At 35.9% G+C, this 19,982-nt stretch overlaps 1 protein-coding gene across 2 annotated transcripts in view; it reads right to left on the minus strand.

The window, feature by feature from the left end:
• The window catches only part of gpc5c (glypican 5c), a 97,318-nt gene that overhangs the window by 33,474 nt on the left and 43,862 nt on the right, over positions 1 to 19,982 (minus strand). For both annotated transcript variants that reach the window (XM_053486571.1, XM_053486570.1), the window contains exon 4: positions 4,648 to 4,805. In XM_053486571.1, the coding sequence (XP_053342546.1) occupies positions 4,648 to 4,805 (158 nt within the window). The remainder of the gene's footprint in view (positions 1 to 4,647; positions 4,806 to 19,982) is intronic.

Below are 19,982 nucleotides of genomic sequence, written 5' to 3' on the forward strand. Positions count from 1 at the left end.
AGTATGTGACCTGTAAAAATTGTTGCTTAAATTGCTGTCTGTTAAAAGCTTAAAAAGCAAAAAAATCTGTAGTGGCTATAACCATGTCAAATTTATGTTGCAATATCTTAACAATTTTGTATTTTAGAGGAATACACTTTTTTAGGTTTATGAATTTACATGTAAAAAACTAAATTGTCCAAGTTTCCTCTGAATGACAATTAAGATCACTGAAAGATTGGAATTCCAAAAAGTTACGGACACTACATAAAAGGGCATGGAATTGTATTTAGCACATGTGTTTCTTTTTCTCTGATAAAAATATCAATTTGTATGCATATTCAAAAAAATATGCATGGACAAGAGAAGTATTGTGAAAAAATTAAGTATTATAAAAACTTGTGTTATATGGTCCTATATAAAAATTCACTTTTCTATCTAGGTAAGACACTTTTTAGCACCAATACCACATTTTGACATGACCTCTTGTTGTTGTGTCTTTATTAACACCTGATAAATATAAATCTGATAAATGTCTTCTAACAGAAACAAACCTGACGAAATAACTCTTATGAGGACCGCAAAAGAGTAAATAGACAATGTGGTTGAGAGAAACTTTCATGTTCTTATAGGAGGACATTTGGCATCCAAAAGATTCATGATTAAAAGCATACACACTTTGTTAAATAACAAAATTGACAGATAAGACACTGCAGCACACTGAGTCCTTAGTGGCAGTTTAATTAATTATGCAATTAAGTAATATATCATGTTGACTTTGCCTTAATATTGTTTTGTGTGTAAGAGTTACCTAAAATCTCATAAGTAATAAACCACATAATCATACCACATTAGTAACTAGTATTACTGTAGGTAACTCTTATACACAAAACAGTAAAGAGAAAAGCAAAGTCAACATGATATATTACTTAATTGTTATTACTCTTTAGTAATTACTCTATTACTTTCCTCAACTGTGACAGTGTGCGTTTGCCATTGTATCCTCATTTGGTCCCCATAAATCAAATCCTAGAATCATCTTTGGCTGGATTTACATTCAAATAAATTAAATGTCACAGCCACTTGGCGTTGGTATGTCATACTGTAACTCTGGAGCCAAATAATCACTAATAACATTGTACAGAAACATGTTTAAAAAAAGTGTAAAAAAACAGACATTACATTATTATATTACTATCCTAGTAGTATATTATTATATTACTACTATTATCCTGTTTTTATACAGACAAAATCCTATATTAACATTTTTGTATTATTATTATTATATTATTTTCACTTACTGGTAAAACATTAGCTGTATTTCTTTGCTATTATACCATGTACTATACTCATCTAAAATGAAAAGCATTTGCTTAACCCAGTTAAACATTTTGCAGCTGAAGCTTTGAATCGTGATTCGGATTATAAAGCACCAACATCCGGTATGATAAACGCAGACGTCTCTCTGGCAGACGAGCTGAACGCAGACGTGTCTCTGGCAGACGAGCTGAACACTTTCTATGCTCGCTTCGAGGCTGCAGCTAAGGACGCTAGCGATGCTAATGCTAGCGGCGCTAACGGCTGCAGACAGGAAGTCACTGCCAGCACCGGAAGCGCGTTCATCATCACCGAGCACGACGTGAGGAGAGCCTTTAAGAGAGTGAACACCAGGAAAGCAGCAGGACCAGACGGCATCTCAGGCCGTATTCTCAAAGCCTGCGCAGACCAGCTAGCACCTGTGTTCACTGAGATATTTAACATCTCTTTATCTCAGTCGGTGATCCCCACATGCTTCAAAGAGTCCATTATTGTTCCTGTCCCAAAGAAACCTCATCCTGCTTCCCTCAATGATTATCGCCCTGTAGCCCTCACTTCAGTAGTGATGAAGTGCTTTGAACGCCTGGTCAGAGACTTCATCATCTCTTCACTACCAGACACACTCGACCCACTACAGTTTGCTTATCGTCCAAACCGTTCCACGGACGATGCAATCTCTCATCTCCTCCATACATCTCTCACTCACCTGGACACTCGGAGGGGGAATTATGTGAAAATGCTCTTCATCGACTACAGTTCTGCATTTAATACCATAATTCCCTCCACACTTACCACCAAGCTGGAGCACCTGGGACTCAGCTCATCTATGTGTCAGTGGATCTCCAACTTCCTAACTGGCAGACCACAGGCAGTAAGGATGGGCGGACATGTCTCAGCCTCCCTCACTCTCAGCACTGGAGCCCCCCAGGGTTGTGTTCTGAGCCCCCTGCTGTACTCTCTGTACACCCACGACTGCGTGGCCACTACCAGCTCCACCACCATCATCAAGTTTGCTGACGACACTGTTGTGGTGGGCCTGATCACGAACAACAATGAGACGGCCTACCTGGAGGAGGTTGAAAATCTGGAGAACTGGTGCCAGAGAAACAATCTCCTCCTGAACGTCAGTAAGACAAAGGAGCTGATAGTGGACTTTAGTACAAAGCAGGTGAGGAACTACCAGACCCCCGTCATCAACAGGAGCCCAGTGGAGAGAGTGGACAGCTTCAGATACCTCGGTGTTCACATCACGCAGGACCTGGCATGGTCCTGTCACATCAACACCGTGGTAAAAAAGGCCCGACAGCGTCTCTACCACCTCAGACGCTTGAGAGACTTTAGACTGCCCTCCAAGGTGCTCAGGAACTTCTACTCCTGCACCATAGAGAGCATCCTGACGGGAAACATCACGACCTGGTTCGGGAACAGCACCATGCAGGACAGACGAGCTCTACAGAGGGTGGTGCGATCAGCTGAGCGCATCATCCGCATCGAGCTCCCTGACCTGCAATCGATTTACAGCAAGCGGTGCTTGACCAAGGCCAGGAAGATCGTGAAGGACCTCAGCCACCCCAATAACGGACTGTTTACTCTGTTGCGGTCTGGGAAGCGATTCCGCTCCTTGAAGGCCAACACAGAGAGACTGAGGAGGAGCTTCTTCCCGCAGGCGATAAGGTCTCTCAACCACAACCACACCACTATGCAGAACTACACAATATTTTCATAATTGGTCAAATCTATCAATCTTCTTACATCCATGAACACTATGGACAATTACACGCTCACCTTCCTTCATATATACACTACATGTCGTACGTTACATCCTGGACCATTGCACAAAGACACTTTAATAACCTTGCACACCTACCTTCACAACTACACTACATTTTACAGTTTTACGTTTACATCCTGGACCAGTGCACAAAGACACTTTAATAACCTCTGCACTAAGACACTTTGCTCTATGCATATTTGCACACACCGTACAGTATATTTCAATTTGCACAGTATATTTCTATTTTGTACATCATATTTCTATTTTTATTTCTAGTTCTATTTTTTTCCTAGCACATTTCTATTTTTATTTTTAGTTCTATTTTTCCTAGTTTAATTTAATTTTTTAATTTAATTTCTATCGTATTTCTTTTATTCATATTTATTTCTTATTTGTAAAATTTAACTCTCTTTTAGGGTCAATGGCAGTCGTATAATGCATTTCACTACATTTCGTACTGTGTATGTTTGTGTATGTGACAAATAAAATTTGAATTTGAATTTGTGTATAAATAAACTGCTACTGGATTTGCTTAGATTTTGGTCTTGTATCCTGGCATGAAGCCTAAAGGTTTAAAAATGTATTCCCATCTCCTAGAGTTTAGCTGTAGCTCTGACTGTGTTTCTCTCTGTGTGTTTCACTTGTTTAGTTGTTCTTCTCACAGCTATGTTGTACTTCACTTCAGTCCATGGCTTGCAGTGGTTGCAGGATGCTTAAATCAATTTGATGTAAATAAGGGCTAAATCAATAAGCATAAATATAGTCAATGGATCAGCCTTTCAGCAGTTTATAAAAGCCAACTGCAAACTTTGTGTAATTATTATAATTGTTTTTTTTCTCATGCATCTAACTGTTTTCTCACTGGCTTCTGCTGAGAGAAACAAAAAATATCCAAACAGGAAGTGCCTCTTCCACCTCCTGCTGCTGTTTTCATTCGGGCTTCAAAAGATCCCAATTGCCAAGTACAACATACTGTCTGCCAGCTTGGTGCAATATGGATCTGTAGCACTGCCACTCTAACAGACAGCGCTCCTGTATTCATGTCTGACATTTGTAAATATCAAAGGGCTTGGGACAATCACTTAACTGTATTCACACTGGTGTGGTTTGCTTCCATGGTCATTTATACTGAAGAAGACTGTGGGTAAGCAATATGAGACATTTATTCAATGACTGGCACAGATACTGCCTAAGGAAATTCATGTCAAAGAGCAAACGTTGTTGATTTACAGTACCTATTTAAAAATCTTACAATAGCTATGGGGGAAAAAAACAGTTTCTGTGATTATCTAAATAGGTACCAGGTATAATTTATAGAGTGCGGGTATGCCTCCCCTTCCCCTCCTCACAGAGCACTACCAATCTGCTCTCTAGACTCCTTTTTAAAGATGGTTGTAGCATCACCCTTATGTCAAACTCAAGATCTCTGGATGATCGCGGCAACCATGTTTCCATTATTTAAAAGGGAAAATATATGTATATATATTTTGAGAAAAATATCTCTGACATTCCTTAATAAATTTCTGAAATACCAGATAATGCAAAACCGGATAAGGACCATGTAAGGGCTGTCTAACCTGTGTAGATGGGATAATCTTTCCAGCTGTTTCCCGATGTTAGAGTCTGACTGGTTAGTTGTGGGTTCTGGGCCAAGTGTTGCTGAGGAAATCATCCTAGCAGTGTTGGGGTGAGCAGTTTGCATCTCAGTTACAGACTGGCCACATACTTTATCCACCTGGTTGAAAGAAAAACAGAGAGAATGATTTTAAATTTGGTTGGACACCTCAATATTAGAGGAGCTAACAAGGAATAATAAGGTACAGTAGGCGTTCACTCTGAAAATATGTTCAGCAACCTGGGAAACCATAGTAAATGTTAAAGTCTGCCTTTAGAGCTTCGGCACATTTCAAAGTTTCATTGCAATTTTACTAAAACACACATACTAGCTCTAATTATATTACATTATATATTAAAATAACTTTTGATCTTTTTTGGATAGTTGGATGAGTCTTTATACATGCAAAATAAAAGTAAAATAAACACATTCCCTGCCTTTTTTTTCTCTTTAAATTTGCATAGCTTTGCTTTATAAACCTGCATTTCAGATTCTTCTGTGTTTGTGGTTTTTACAGTGTTCCTGAGGGGGGAAAGCCAACTCTTGCCTAAGCTCTGCTCACAAGGCACCAATTTATTTGCCCAAAAAAAGATACAAAAGAGACACCACAGATGTGTGTTTCGAATTAGACCATTGAAAGAGTAACAGCGACGTGTGTGTTAAAAAATTCACATCAGACTGGGACAATTCCAAGCTGGTTTTGCAAAAATTTTAAACCTCAAATGTGGATCCTAGCTCACTGCCTATGATTCAACTTCAGATACTGAGGCTTGCTAGTTGAATTTAGGAACACTGTGGGGAAAATGTTTTTTAATAACTTGTATTGCATGAATAAGCATGATAAATCTTTGGGATCTTCATTTTGAGGAGTAATGATGAGTTTCAGGGGTGAGGGCATTCGAGGCACTGTTGAAGGCCCAGGTTTTGATTGCCCAAACCCCAGCCGCTTGATGCTGTATCAGAAAGAGCAATGGTGGAAATACCAGGAAATTAGTATGAAACTTGTCTTGAACTTTTACTAGCAAAAGATCCATTTTATGTCGATAGAAGACCATCAAGAACAAGAATGATATGGAGCTACATCTCAATTTCTTGATGATGAGAACAGCAGGTTATAAGTTAACTGATAATTGCTAAATGTGCATTGAAAAAGGCTTGAATCTGGTGGAAAATGCTTTATAATAATATCCCAGACCTGAGTGGGACTTGGTATGGCTTGAACACTCCACCCTGGAACATCATACAGTATGTAAGCTTTAAAATCAACAGCAATATATTATTTTATCTGTATTTGTTTTACCACATACTACTACTACTACAACTACTCATAATAATAATAATAATCATAATAATAATAATCAAACAATAAAGGACTGTTGCATTGTATGTCCCTTCATGTATAGCCTACTGTACATGTTCTTTGATGTCCTGTCTTAGCCTATACTAATTACCTGAAATTGGCCTTTTAAACATTTAATGTTCCATTCAAGAATTTTAATGGCTTCATTTGTGTATCTCTCAAAATTTGGCTACTATGGTCATGTGTCTTTGTGAGGAATATAATTCTCAGAGTGATAAGCAGAGTTGAGTTGCTTCCAAATCCATATCATTTGGTGCCAAGGGCAAAAAGTTTGATTTGGAGAATCTATTTCCACATGTTTGCTGAGACTCCAGCTTAAGTTTTGGCAGACTACAAATGGGATTTCATATGCTTGGCACGCTTCCAAAAAGCCTGTCTTTGTGGAGTGTCTGGACTATGGTTGCCCTATGAACAGCTTCTCCTGAGGCATGGATCTCATCAGCTACTTTAGGGTTAGCTTTGGTTTTTTGGTTGCTTCCTTTAGTGGTGGCTTTGTTTAGGTCACTGTTGTGTGTATTCTTTCTTGAATTTAGCTTATTTAGCAGAATGTCTGTGGGTTATTTTTAGAACAAAACACTGATAGATATTGATATTTTTCCAGACATTTGCCCTGGGGTTGTTTAGATAGCTCCTGGGTCAGTTTATTTAGATATGTTCCTTATTAGGCTCCTGAGACCCTCCAGAAACAGATCTATTCATACTGAGATTCTTTGATATTTACAGTAATTTTCACAAATGTCCTAGCAGACTCCATTCTGCTAATTATGTGATGACAACTCATTGAATTAGATCTAATTCATAAAATTCAGACCAATAGTGCTAACTAGAGAAGAAAGCCAAAAAAAAAGAAAAAAAAAAAGATGATGGTAAAACATTTTATTTTCCTATTAATGCTTGTATATTGGACATATTGGACAAGATGTCCAAGCACCACCAACAAAAAGTGCGGTAAGCTTATGGCTCATCTAATTCACAATCCCATCACTTGGGATAATCCATTTCCCATTACAATTATAGTTGAAGATAATTAAAATCATTTTTTTTTTTTTTTGCAATAAAATGTAGCAACACTTTTGAACCCTCTTTCAGCTGCTCAGCACTGCTTCTGACAACTGCTGAGGAGCCACACACAACTGCAAATATCTCAGCAACTTTTAAATCCCCAATTCCCCAATTCCCTCTCCCCTCCAGCCCCCCAAACCTTTGGTCCCTTGACCGCCTTGCAAGAACATTACAGATCTGTGAGAAACACTAGTATGTTTTTTTAAATACTTTTGCATTATGGGTCTTGGCAGAGTCTTGCCAACTGGAATTTGCGAAATGAATCATCAAGACCTAAACAGAAAGGGTTCATGCTCAGGTGACAGTGGTTAGATATATCAAGATAGATAGTCTCTAGAAAGTAATAGTTCAGTCACACTAATAGAATTAAATCTAAAAATGTGTTCGCACGCACACACACGTCTCTCTCTCTCTCGCTTTCTTTCTTTTTTACACACACACACTCAAACACACACACACACACATAAAGTGATAAAGCATTGCATCTTATAACAAGGTCCAATACATTTTCTTGACTATTTAAAGAAAAGTTGTCGTAAATTGTTGTAAAAGTATGTATAATTACAGTATGTATAATCTAATTAACAGTTATTAGAACACCTGAAATATAGGTAAACGTCCCAGTGGTCACCACTTGTGGAATGCTTCTCATCCAATCAACGTGCTTACTTAGAACTTACTGTTGTATTTGTTGTACTAACAAGTGAAGAGAGAAATGTGTTTAATAATCAAATGTCATTATTTCATTATCATTGACAGGTTTATTGACGTTCTAGAAAATGTTGGATAATTCCACTGTACAGCATGCTCTGTAGCTCAAAGTTGAAATGTATATTCAGTGATGCAATGTAACTGCATGCCAACAATTGCTCATGAAACATGCACCCTGCTGCTTGGTGCTTGGGCCCTTCAATCACTCTTTGTAACTATATTTACTATTAAACTTGCATTTGTAGGACATTTATAGGCAAGCAAACCAACATGTATTTAGCTAGACATTAAAAAGCCTCACATACACGCACACAAAGGGAGAGAGAAAGAGTGTGAGAAAGAAAGAGAGAGTAGAAGAGAGCACTAGCAACTGATAAATCAATGCAATTCAATCTGACTGAAAGCTTTCAGACTCATAAATAGACCCCCAGTCCTTCAATCGAAATGTTGGTTTGGACAAGCACATAAACTAAAACTTAGTTAAAATCAATTCATCTTTACTCGAAGGGAATTAGGGTTATTTATTAGGGTTCATGTAACTTGATAACCAAGGAAAAAACTCAAGTATGACATTATATAAGGCAAAAGAAAAAATATATTAATCTTCTGAACATCACTCATTCACCTCCTCATCATCATCAACTTTGAGTGAGAATAAATAAATGATTAAAGAAATTAAGGTTGAATGCATTTTTGGCCAGATAAATATTTACAATATTAAAACCTTGAGAATAGGAAAATTATATTAAAAGATTTCATTCAAATTCCATTAATCATACTGTAGGTTTAAAGAAATGTTATAAAAAATAAACTACTGTATACCGTAGGGCACAATGGTAAAAGTTAATCACTTTTTTTTAATAATCCATAATTCATTATTTTTATAGGTGACTAAGGTTAAATAAATAAATAAATAAATAAATGCATCTCTCAGTTGACTGAGGTTTAAATGGATCTTCAAATTACATGATCTACTATTACTCCAAGGTAAATCTAGAATGCAGTCTAAATAAAAACCCTTTACACATTGTTTTCAGTATATTGTGGTGAATTTTGAAGATTTTCTGCAGAGAGACACACACATACTGTACTATCAGAACCATATTTGTGAAAGACTCAAGGCTCCAACTGTCAAATGCATTTACATATTTTGCACAGAAGAATACAGCCATACAGAGGCAAAAATAATGAAAGACTACTATCAAACCACAGTTCTTCTACAAACATACCAGAAAATCTATCCCAGTGTAAAAAAAACAGTTATTGCTGCCAAAGCTTGACATGAGAATCTGGCAGCCTGAGAAGTTTAGTAAGGGCAGCAGCACCGCTAGAAAAGATATTCACTGGAAACATTACCTGGCCGAGGGAAAAAAAACTGTCTCCTACAGTCTCATACTAATGTTTCATTTCACTGCTTTGATTACAGCTCACAGTATGGTTGCCAGTTCATGTGTGAGAAATAACTCCTCGTTTCCAGAACCACTCTTTCTCAGTTTGAGTCCCGGAGTATGCCTGTCAGGAAATCAGGCAAGACAAAAACGCATTTGATTGTATAAGCTTTTGGTACATTTAGGTTATCAGCTGACTTCTTTTTATTGCCGCATAACATTGCTGAGCTGAACCACTCTAAAGTGGTTATGTGATCTCCAATCATGGTCATAAATTTCTCCTGACAGCTGACCAGTATTCTTTAAGGGCTTAATAATGTGTTGGGTGGTTCTTAATCCAATTTCAGCAATATCCATCATTTTCTTGGCTTGATTTGGGCCAATAATTTGACCCCTTTGAAACTCAACATTGATTAATTAATTAATTAATTGATTGATTGATTTTAATTCCACTACATACTGTAGCATGGTCTGTGGCTCAAGGTTGAAATGTATATTCAGCAACGTATCTGCATGCCAACAATTTCTCATGAAACATCCACCCTGCTGCTTGGTGCTTGGGCCCTTCAATCACTGTTTGTGACTATATTTACTATTAAACCTGTATTTGTAGGACATTTATAAGCAAGCAAACCAACATGTATTTACAGTAGCTAGACATTAATAATCCTCACACACACTCAAACACACACAAACGCACACAGATCAAGAGAGAGAGAGTGAGAGAGAGAGAGAGAACTCAACACTGATTGATTGACTGATTGATTGATTGATTGATTAATTGATTGATTGATTGATTGATTGATTGCCTGCCATTGTAGTTTATCATGTCAGAAATAAGGCAATGTTTGTAATAGCATGTAAAGAAAATCTGCTACCTAATTATAATATTGCATAACTAGAAAATGTTATTTTGTGGTACCGTATCAATATACGTTTTTTATATATATATATAATATATACACTATATTTTCTATATAACCTCAAAATATTCAAATAAATACTGTACAACCCTCTATTGCTATCTTCACAAGACCAGTACTGTTAAATAATTTTCCTCACATACTATAGAAAAAAGCAGTGGATGCAATTCACTATACTGTACAGTTCATTGCTCTAATTTTGATGACCAGGCACAATAATTCTGCTCTGTACACAGATCAGTTCCTCTTTTTCTGTTTAAAAGATTGTTTAAGAATCTATTTAAGTTTTTAAAGGCATACTATTTTAAACACAAAACTCAGCTTGAGGTGCTTATTGCTAGCAGTTTACAAAATTAACCAAAATAAACATAGCTTAATTAAATGATCTATGAAAGCCCTAAGCATTTAATTTTAGAGGCAATATACTGTAGAATCTTAAAAACATCTACAGTACTGTAATTAAAGTTAAATAAAAAAAAGATTTATTTACTGTAATATTAATTTTAGTCAATCAAGGTTAGTCTTACTTCACCCTGACATTTGTTGCATGCCGCTTGGGGAGGAGAACATTGTTTAGGTATTACAAAAGGGAATAAATTAATATAAGGATATGTTTATTCTATAGTCTTACATAAAAACGTATTTGAAACACAAAGAATTCAGCTGTTTCTTATCTACACAAATTCCAAAAGTGACATGGATCTTTACAAAATAAGTGATTCATAAATAAACTTTATCAGCTTTTGTACTTCAGGGCAAAAACATGCTCCAAAATGAAAACATCTGAAAACAAATACAAGATGCATTGTAAACGATGTTACCATAAGATAAATTTGCCTGGGAATTCTAAAGATCTTCCCACTGACAGCTTGAGATCAGTTATCACTCTGGGACATACAGTACCATTCCATACTTTACCCAGAGTGGAATTGAAAGTTGGACGTTAACTCAGCATGTGTGTCTCCATGCGTGTCTCTTTCTTCAATTCTAAACCTGGATCATTTACAGTCATGTACAGTATCCTATGCAAACTACTAAAACTGAAACTGGCTTTAGTGACGTTAGTTGTTTATATATTTTATGCACAATTACAGTACTGTATCTACAGTATGGTTAATGCATGCACACTATTCCAGTTCTCCAAGCTATCATTTTGCACCCCTGATGAAACTTGATTTAATAGCCTCAATGCTACTCTCTAAAATCTCAGCAAATCTTTATTATACCTCCCCTCTTTCCACTACTCCATGACGGACAATTAGTGTAATTCTTGTTAGAATACCTATAATGCAAAGTGATATATGGTATATAATTAAATGTCTCAGTGTTGTTATTCTCTTTATCACCTCATCCACTCAAATTACTCGGTCAGACGTACATGTTGTATAATTATAAATAATTAGTTAAAATTTGTTAAAATTAATATTAAAAAAAATATGTTTTAAGAAGAACCCTGTTACAATTTCCTGATTTAAAAATGTTTCAAACAAAAACTCATTTATAAAGCCAATAATCTATAACTTTTAAAAAGTGTACCTTGAAGAAACCATTGTTTTTCCAATTGTCTAATGAATTTAACTGTCACAGATAAAATGAGACTCAAGTACAGCCACGCTTCTAATCCACAAGCCTTTCTTTTCTCACTGGGAGTGACCTGCTCATCTCGTTCCCCCAGTCATTGGCATCTCGCTCCGTGCTCTGGGAGTATTGGGTTTCTTTGTGTGGTGATAGCCGGGGATGCGTGTTTATTTATGTAAGGATCAGCTACAGAAGCATCCCAGCTTTCTCAGCCCTCTCTGGCCCCTCACGGCAGTGCATGGTGGGTATTAGGCTCAGGCCTTTGTCTACTGCTGGTTTACATTCTACGCACTCAATTTTCACCCTCTCTCCTTCTCTTTCTACCGGCTTATTTTACACTCATTCTTTTTCCAACTCTTCTCCACCATCCAATCAACCTATGGTGAATAACAGCGTTAAAAAAACAAACGTCATGTCATAGTCCAGTCTAATTACTTTCTAAACTATATGTAAATGCAAGGGTCTCACACACACACACACACACACACACACACACACACACACACAGTGAGTTGGCAACAGATACAGTACTCCTGTCTGTTCTAGCAGGCCTCATAAATGTCACATTAATACTCTTGCACACATCGGCTGTGATTGAGAGGTACAACATCATGCTATGATTTTCAAATGTGCAGCCAATATATAATCTCATTGGAGCATTTCTTAAGAATATTCATGCTTTGTACTCCCCTGATCTTAAAGCACCTCCTGTGAAAATTTTCCTACAATCTTCTAGTCTGAGTTCATCATATTTTTATAACCGTCAATATGTGCAGACAAGCAAATGTAGGATTTTGAGTTTTGAAGAAAGGCCTCATGAACAAATAACGCAATGAGACAGGTAGTAATCAGTAGTCATAAACAGGCCGAAGATCAGTCAATTGTGATTGCAAATGGATTGTGGGAACAGATTGTGAGGCATTTGCCAATGTCCTGAGAGTTTTTTTCCACAAGAACTTAGGGGACACCAACCAAGCCATATGGCAGTACCAAGTGCCTATTAAAGCCAAAGGTCATAATAGCTGCTGTTTTCCATTTGTACTGTGGAGACTGGGTTTGGTGAAAATTACAGCAGTTAACATTTCCAAGGCTAAGGTTTTCCAGCATCTGACCAATGTGTTCTTCATGGCTTTGATTTCAGAGCAGGACAAGCAATACCATGCGAGTTTAAAAGACTAGTATTAGAAAATAAACAATGGCAAAGTCACAAGGTCTATGGGGGTGAAGAACACATAATTTGACCTTATTGAATACTTCCTGAAACTTTTCAAAACAGACCGGGTATGTTACCTGACACCTCAACCCCGGGGCTTTCAATACATGTGGAGGCAATGGGTACAACAGGATATGAATTACCTTGCAGTGACAGGATCAGGCTATGATTTCTTAGTCAGGCCAAGATATTCTTGGACTGTGCTACGAAATTTTACAAGATTCTGTGGAACAAGGGAGAATATTAATATATAACGTGCTTGTGGTTCTATGTGTTGGGAAATAATTTGAAGGCAAACAGCTATTTTACCATCCAGAACTTGGAACAGAAGTAGTTTGTAGGATGTAATGGTTTCACAGGAATCTTTAGCTAATAAACACTGCTGAAATTTATGAAGGTAGCAGCTAAGCAGAATGGTTCTTTTCAGCTTTTATATGACTAAGCTGCATGACTTCTGAAAGGATATTATATTTTCTGAGATAACTAGTGCTAAATCAGGTTTTCTTCTCCCATGAGGGAATCAAAGTAAAGCAAAACAGGATGGATTATTGATCACTCACTCACACACTCATTTTCTATATCACTTATTCTGTACAGGATGATAGTAGGTCTTGAGCCTATCCCAGTACGCAAAGAAAATATATTTCTCTATATATTAACTGTCAATATATTAAATGATTTAGTGTTCTGATCTACTGGTAAATTAATATTCCTCGTTGCTACACTAACTAATACTAACTATTAATCATCTTATGTAACTTTATCTTAACAATAGGATACTTAATAATATATTGAATTTGATCTAATATATTTATTTATTTATATATATATATTTTTTTTTTACAATATGCTTTTATGTTAATGGAGTTCGAACAAAATGGACATTATAAGCATTAATAAGAAAACATCGACAAAGTAAAAGTGTGTGTATAATTCTTAAAGATGCATAAAGTTTCAATAATGTTTTAATAAAACTATTATAAGTTTTCTTTTAATCTTTATATTGTATCATATATTATGATAAATTATATTGTCTTTATTTTATATATCCATACACGGTCCATTCATATATTGCAATATATTATTAAATATAAGCACATAACAATGATCATTGTTAAAAGTGCTATGCAAATAAGATGGAATAAAATACATTGAATTTATCAGTGTGGAGGACTCCAGGGTAAAAAGAAGCTGTAGTCTGTTTTTCAGAGTTATAATACACTCTGGCACTTTTTTTTTGCCATCAGGTGGGTAATCTACAACATGATATGGACCTGCCATGTTTGTAGCACAAGGCTGAAGAGGTCGTTGTGACAACTCCAATGACAAAGCAACATTACATAGTGACTTCCCAATGATAACTTAGTCAGAACACTATCCCATCTTTCCTGCCTGCACCATGATTGTACCATATCAATAAAGTCCCTAACAGGTATTAGCTATGTCGTAAATTGCTCAATGCCATCGTTACTACATCTTTCTTTGATCAAATTTTCACCATTTTTTTTTTTTATACAGTATGTTTTTTTAAATAAAAATGCCAGCTCCATGTCAGATGGTACGATTTTACGCAATTAGTACTGTAGGTTCTACTGCGTTCATGCCAAGTTCTATAACTTTTTACTGTATTGACAAAATTTTTGCAGACATAGTGGGAATGTGGCACAGATGTGGAGGTTTAATCAGCTGTTTATTTATCTGAACTATGTGTCATTTTCATTTTGCAGGACAACTCAATGACAGGTTGCCTAAGTCTCCAATAACTACCTGGACTCCATATTAACATTAATTAACATCAACTGTTATAGCTGAATTGGCTAACACACCTAACACAAAGTATGAATGCAGATCAATTCCTGCTTTCTGTTTCACCCAAATGAGGATGGGTTCCCTGTAGAGTCTGGTTCTTCTTAAGGTTTCTTCCTATTGCCATCTCAGGGAGTTTTTCCTTGCCACTGTTGCCCTCAGCTTGTTCATCAGGGACTATCTGACCATTTTGATTCATACACATTCACATTCCATACAAACTTAAATAATTCTTTTGATTGTGTAAAGCTGCTTTGCGACAATGACAATTGTTAAAAGCGCTATACAAATAAAATTGAATTGAATTGAGTTGCAAAACAAGTACAAGTGAAACAACATTGTTTGAACAATATACAGTATGTGAACCCCTATATTGTTGTTATATCATCTTGTCTACCCCACCAGTGATATAATCATATACTGTAGAAGACACCGGCACACTGGAAAAAAAGCCATTAGTTGATTTATGCTAATAATTAGTTAACTAATAATTAACTAATAATATTATTAACTAATTAAAACTTTTTTGCCTGTAAACAAGAGGAACTCAGGTCTAAAATCAGTATTTTAAACTTCTAGTGTTAACAAACACTCATCTTTCAGTATTTTAATGCTTGATTATTTAATAAGTTAAAATCTTCTGATGTCACTAACGGAATCTGACATTAGCTACTACAGTACAGTATAATGACAATAAATCAGTTTTCTTTAGTCCAAATTCTTTAAGGGTTTTGTTGTCAACGATCCATTTCCATTATCAATAGTGTGGTCGATTAATATTTTTTCTTATTTCATGCACCACTGTGCAAACGTATAAGGCACTGTATTATCTTTAGTACAAATTTTTGTTATACTGTATGTGTTTATCATGTATTGTTGTGTACAAAATCATTCACTATTTTAAAAGATATCTGAAAAATTAATGAATAAATTAAAGAAGAATATTTGGATGCTTGTAAAGAAAGCTTGCATGCTTGCAGTACTGTGCAAATGTCTAGGAAATGCAAAAGAAAAGCCATAAGAAAAGATGTTTTTAAAAACATTTATGCATAAAAAAAACTTTTAAGAGTACTAAAGTGTAATAAAATGAACACAGTCAATATCTGGTGTTAAAATTAATTGCTTAAATATAATCAATAATAGTAAGATACAGAGCTGTTCAGTTTTATGTAAATAAGACATTACTGTAAGTAAAACAGTTGGAAGGTTTTACTGAGTGTGCTGGAGAATATGCCAGTGTTCTTTTGTAACTTTGTCAAACTTGCTTCCTTCTATTTTCATGCAAAACTAAAACAACTTTTTTTTGTAGCTTCGCAAATATTCTTCTGTAATGTAAATTATTTATACATTTTTTAAGGTATGTTTGAAAGTAGTCAATGATTTTTTACATAATAATGCTGACATAATAAATATATATAACAACATTTGTCCTACGGGTTATAAAGAACCTTTGACCAGCTTTGTATATTTAAATATGTCTGCCGAAGCTTTTGTTAACTTCACCTACAGTATTAATTCACTTCTGCTAAATCCTTTCTTGTACTTAAATACTGGACTTTCCATTTCCCCAATTGCACGCATAAAGAAAAATGTTCATATTTATTCAGATGTATGTACATTTATGTAGATGTTTAAGGTACCTCATTCCATATTTATATTCAAAACATACAGGAGTGCACACACCCTGTAAATCCTGATTATTCATATCAAATGCCACACGGTCCATTCAGTGAATAAGCTTAATCATTTCCTGTGTCCATAAATTTATATTCAGGCGGATGATTATATAGCAGCTAGGGGAAAGAGTGCATAGTCAGCATATTAGAGAAGAAGGATACTGCGAGCGGTGAAGAAGGTGAAAAAGAAAAGGGAAGAGAGTGTGTGATGGAGAATGTACAACAAAAAGAACGGTCCATGAAAGCCCTCTCAGCAGTAGAAGGTTGGAGAAAAAAGAAGCTTATGACGAAGTAACGTCCTGTGGTATTTGATTACTTCTTTACTCCATCAGAGGCAAGCCAGAAAATAAAGAAGGAAATAAAAAGTGTGACGGCAGTCTATCTGAGACCTGTCTCACTGGCTGTGTTGAATGGAAATCCGCTCCACTCCCAGGAGCCTCTAGAGTCTTGTTTCCGTTGTCCAAAAGAACAAGTTGCTATTAACATTCTTACATAAGGGTGTAATTAAAGCTTTGTGTTAAGCCCTGAAGGAAAGAAAGTAAAATACTATGATAACTAATCAAATGTGACCTTGGTAAAAAATTCAAATGTTTTCTTTATTGTCTGTCTTTTTCTTTTAATATAAGTTACAGTATAAACATGCTGAGCATTGAGTCATATGATGTCCTTTGGGTCCCAAACATGGTATCATGCTTGCGTTTTGGTAACAATCATTGTTTTTATGTTTTAGGATAATGTTAGGATTAGAAGTGAAGATAGTGCCCCTTTCCTCCGACTTCCATTAGTATGAAATTAACCACATCACCTGCTCTAGTGTGAGATATCTAGACATGAAAAAAGGAGCCATCACATAAACATCCCTACAGAATGGCATTGAGAACACTTCGGTAAGTACAGACTCATTGTTTCATGGATCATTGTTTCCATTAAAAACGGCAATCCTTTAAAGCAGCAGAAAAGTAGAAGAGGAGACATCAATAAATCAGATACTAAAATATGAACATAAAACATGAAAGCTATAGCTGTTTTGCAGCTATGAAGATGAAGATTAGTGATGTAAGAAATATTGATGAAAGAGGAAACATTCCAGAAGGAGAATGCAATAACTATGCACAAGCAACAACAAAAAAAATGCAAGAAAGCAAAAAGTAAAAAAAAAAAGACTATAAGATTAAAATTAAATATTGATAGAGTAAAATGATTCAATTTAGAGAATGAGGAAAAATAAAAATGGCTGGAAGTATGTCGTGGCAGACATCCAACTTCTCCCGGAAGTTTCAAAAGAGTCCCTCATATTAATAGTAGCTTTCTGACATCTGCAAATTATATGCAATATCCTGGAAATTTAAATATAAGTGAGCATGCATACTGATATGCGTCTGTGCTAAGTGAACCTAGAGGGCGGGTATAGACATTCTCTCAATCTCTCTCCCGCTCTCACTCATTCATCTCTCTTAGTGACCCTATAGCTTTTCTTAGTGGGCAGGGCTAGTAAAAACTAGTATATTTTACTAGTTAATTTCATTTTTCTTTTACTGCAATATATCTTTATTTTTACTTGTACAGTATATTTTACCAGTTAACTTTATTTTCTACCGTATTTCCTTTATTCATATTTATTTCTTATGTTTAAGCTTTTATATTAAGGTCACTGGTAGTCGAAAAAGCATTTCACTGCATATCGTACTGTGTATGACTGTGTACGTGACAAATAAAATTTGAATTTGAATTTGAAAATAAATCCATAAATACATTTTGGAGGGAAAGTTGTCCAGGGGTATCTCCCTGATATGATTTTTATTTATTTTTTTGCAGGGTGAGATGTCTGAGATGGGTTTACTGCAAATTAAATTAAAGCTGCTACACGTCACAGTCAGATAAAGGTAATATTCTACAATACGTTATACGTGAATATACGTTATACGTTAATTTAGATTTTGTACTCACATTACACAGAAAATCTACCACAGATGTGCTGAATCATCCAGTCCAGCTGTGCCATGGAAATCCAAACGCTAATAATGATACATGGCAGATGTGAATGTGTTAAGCTGGCCATTAAGCTGGATGTACGTATCATGGCAGGGGAAAAAAAAACCCGAAAAAGTTCACATCAACTCTTTCAGTTTCGTTAATAATCCACAGAAAAGTTCTTTGAAGGATAAGCACATGGCTTTATACAGTACTGTACACACATGTATGCATGGATTAGAGAGAAACAGATATGAAAAAGGCATACAGCACAAGCACACAGACACATATGCATACACTTTATGGGATCTGCAGGTATGCAGAAAAACAAGTGAGATTACTTTACCACCTCACGCACGTGTGCTGTGAATGAAGCAACTGATTTCATCAAGCACACACCACCTGCAGATCTAAAACATGTCCCTATGTACGCAAACATTCACACACACGCAGAAAGAAGAAAAGGTGAGTGTGTATGTTAGGATATTGCAAGAGGTAAGAATCGTATTCGACACACACACATTTGGCAGGGCGCAATGCCATCTCAAGGCTGCACATCAGGGGGTAGAGAATGCCAACCGCAAGCCTTTTGGGAAAACATGACAGAGAAATTCAACACCATTACACCATTATAACTCCTCTAATATCTCACACATGTCCCCTTACACACACACACACACACACACACAAACATAGGCTACTTTACCACTTCCCTCTTTATGATAGCTAGAAATTTAAAGAAAAGAAAACTTTCCTTTTTCAAAAACGTCTTGTGTTTAAACACTTTTGAAGAGCATTAAATTAGGGTCAATAGAAGCAATTGAAGTGTTGTATAGATGCTGATGATGTTGAAGATGAAGATGATGATGATGAAACCTACAGTATGCTATAACCAGGCACCTTTAAGTTTTTTTCCTAATATAGAAATGAAATTGAACACTTCAATATTTTAAAATGGCAGAACAAAAGTCAGTCTCAGTCAAACTCAAATGTTCAAAAAAGTCACAAGTAAAAGATCTTTTTTTCCTTTAAAAAAAAAGGTATTTTCAGTCTGCAATGAACAAAAATAAATAAATTCAGAGCGGACTTTGATTTGAATTACTTCTCAGTCTCAGAGGGGGGCAATATTTTTATTCAACTTCAACAAAAGCTGGTTCTCAAAGTTCTTGGAACCTATTCCAGATCTTTTTGGACTGAAAATAAGGCCAGCACTGCTAAAAAGTCTCTCGCAAGCAGCAGATGCAGGGAGGGGAGTGATATCGCCTCTTTCGCCCAAGCAATTAGCCATGGCAGATAAAGATGCCGACTTGTCACACACTTTCACAATGTAATGAGTAACGGTAAGTGTCTGTTCAAATGTACTGGGGTAAAGAGTACATAAATTCAATAAAAAAATTTAGTCGAGTAGAGAGTAAAAGTTGCTTATATTTTTAATACTCAGTATAAATACTTATGTATAGTAACGAAGTCCATTTACTCAAATACTTTACAGCACTGCTACTTTAGTGTTTCCCCTAACACCAGAAAAAGCAAAGCCCCACCCAAACTTACATGCACAGTTAGATTTGCCTGAATTGCAACTGCTTTCTGAATTGCTAAGCAACTTGAC

The sequence above is a fragment of the Clarias gariepinus genome, chromosome 25, assembly GCF_024256425.1.
Source record: "Clarias gariepinus isolate MV-2021 ecotype Netherlands chromosome 25, CGAR_prim_01v2, whole genome shotgun sequence".
Classification (NCBI taxonomy): domain Eukaryota; kingdom Metazoa; phylum Chordata; class Actinopteri; order Siluriformes; family Clariidae; genus Clarias; species Clarias gariepinus.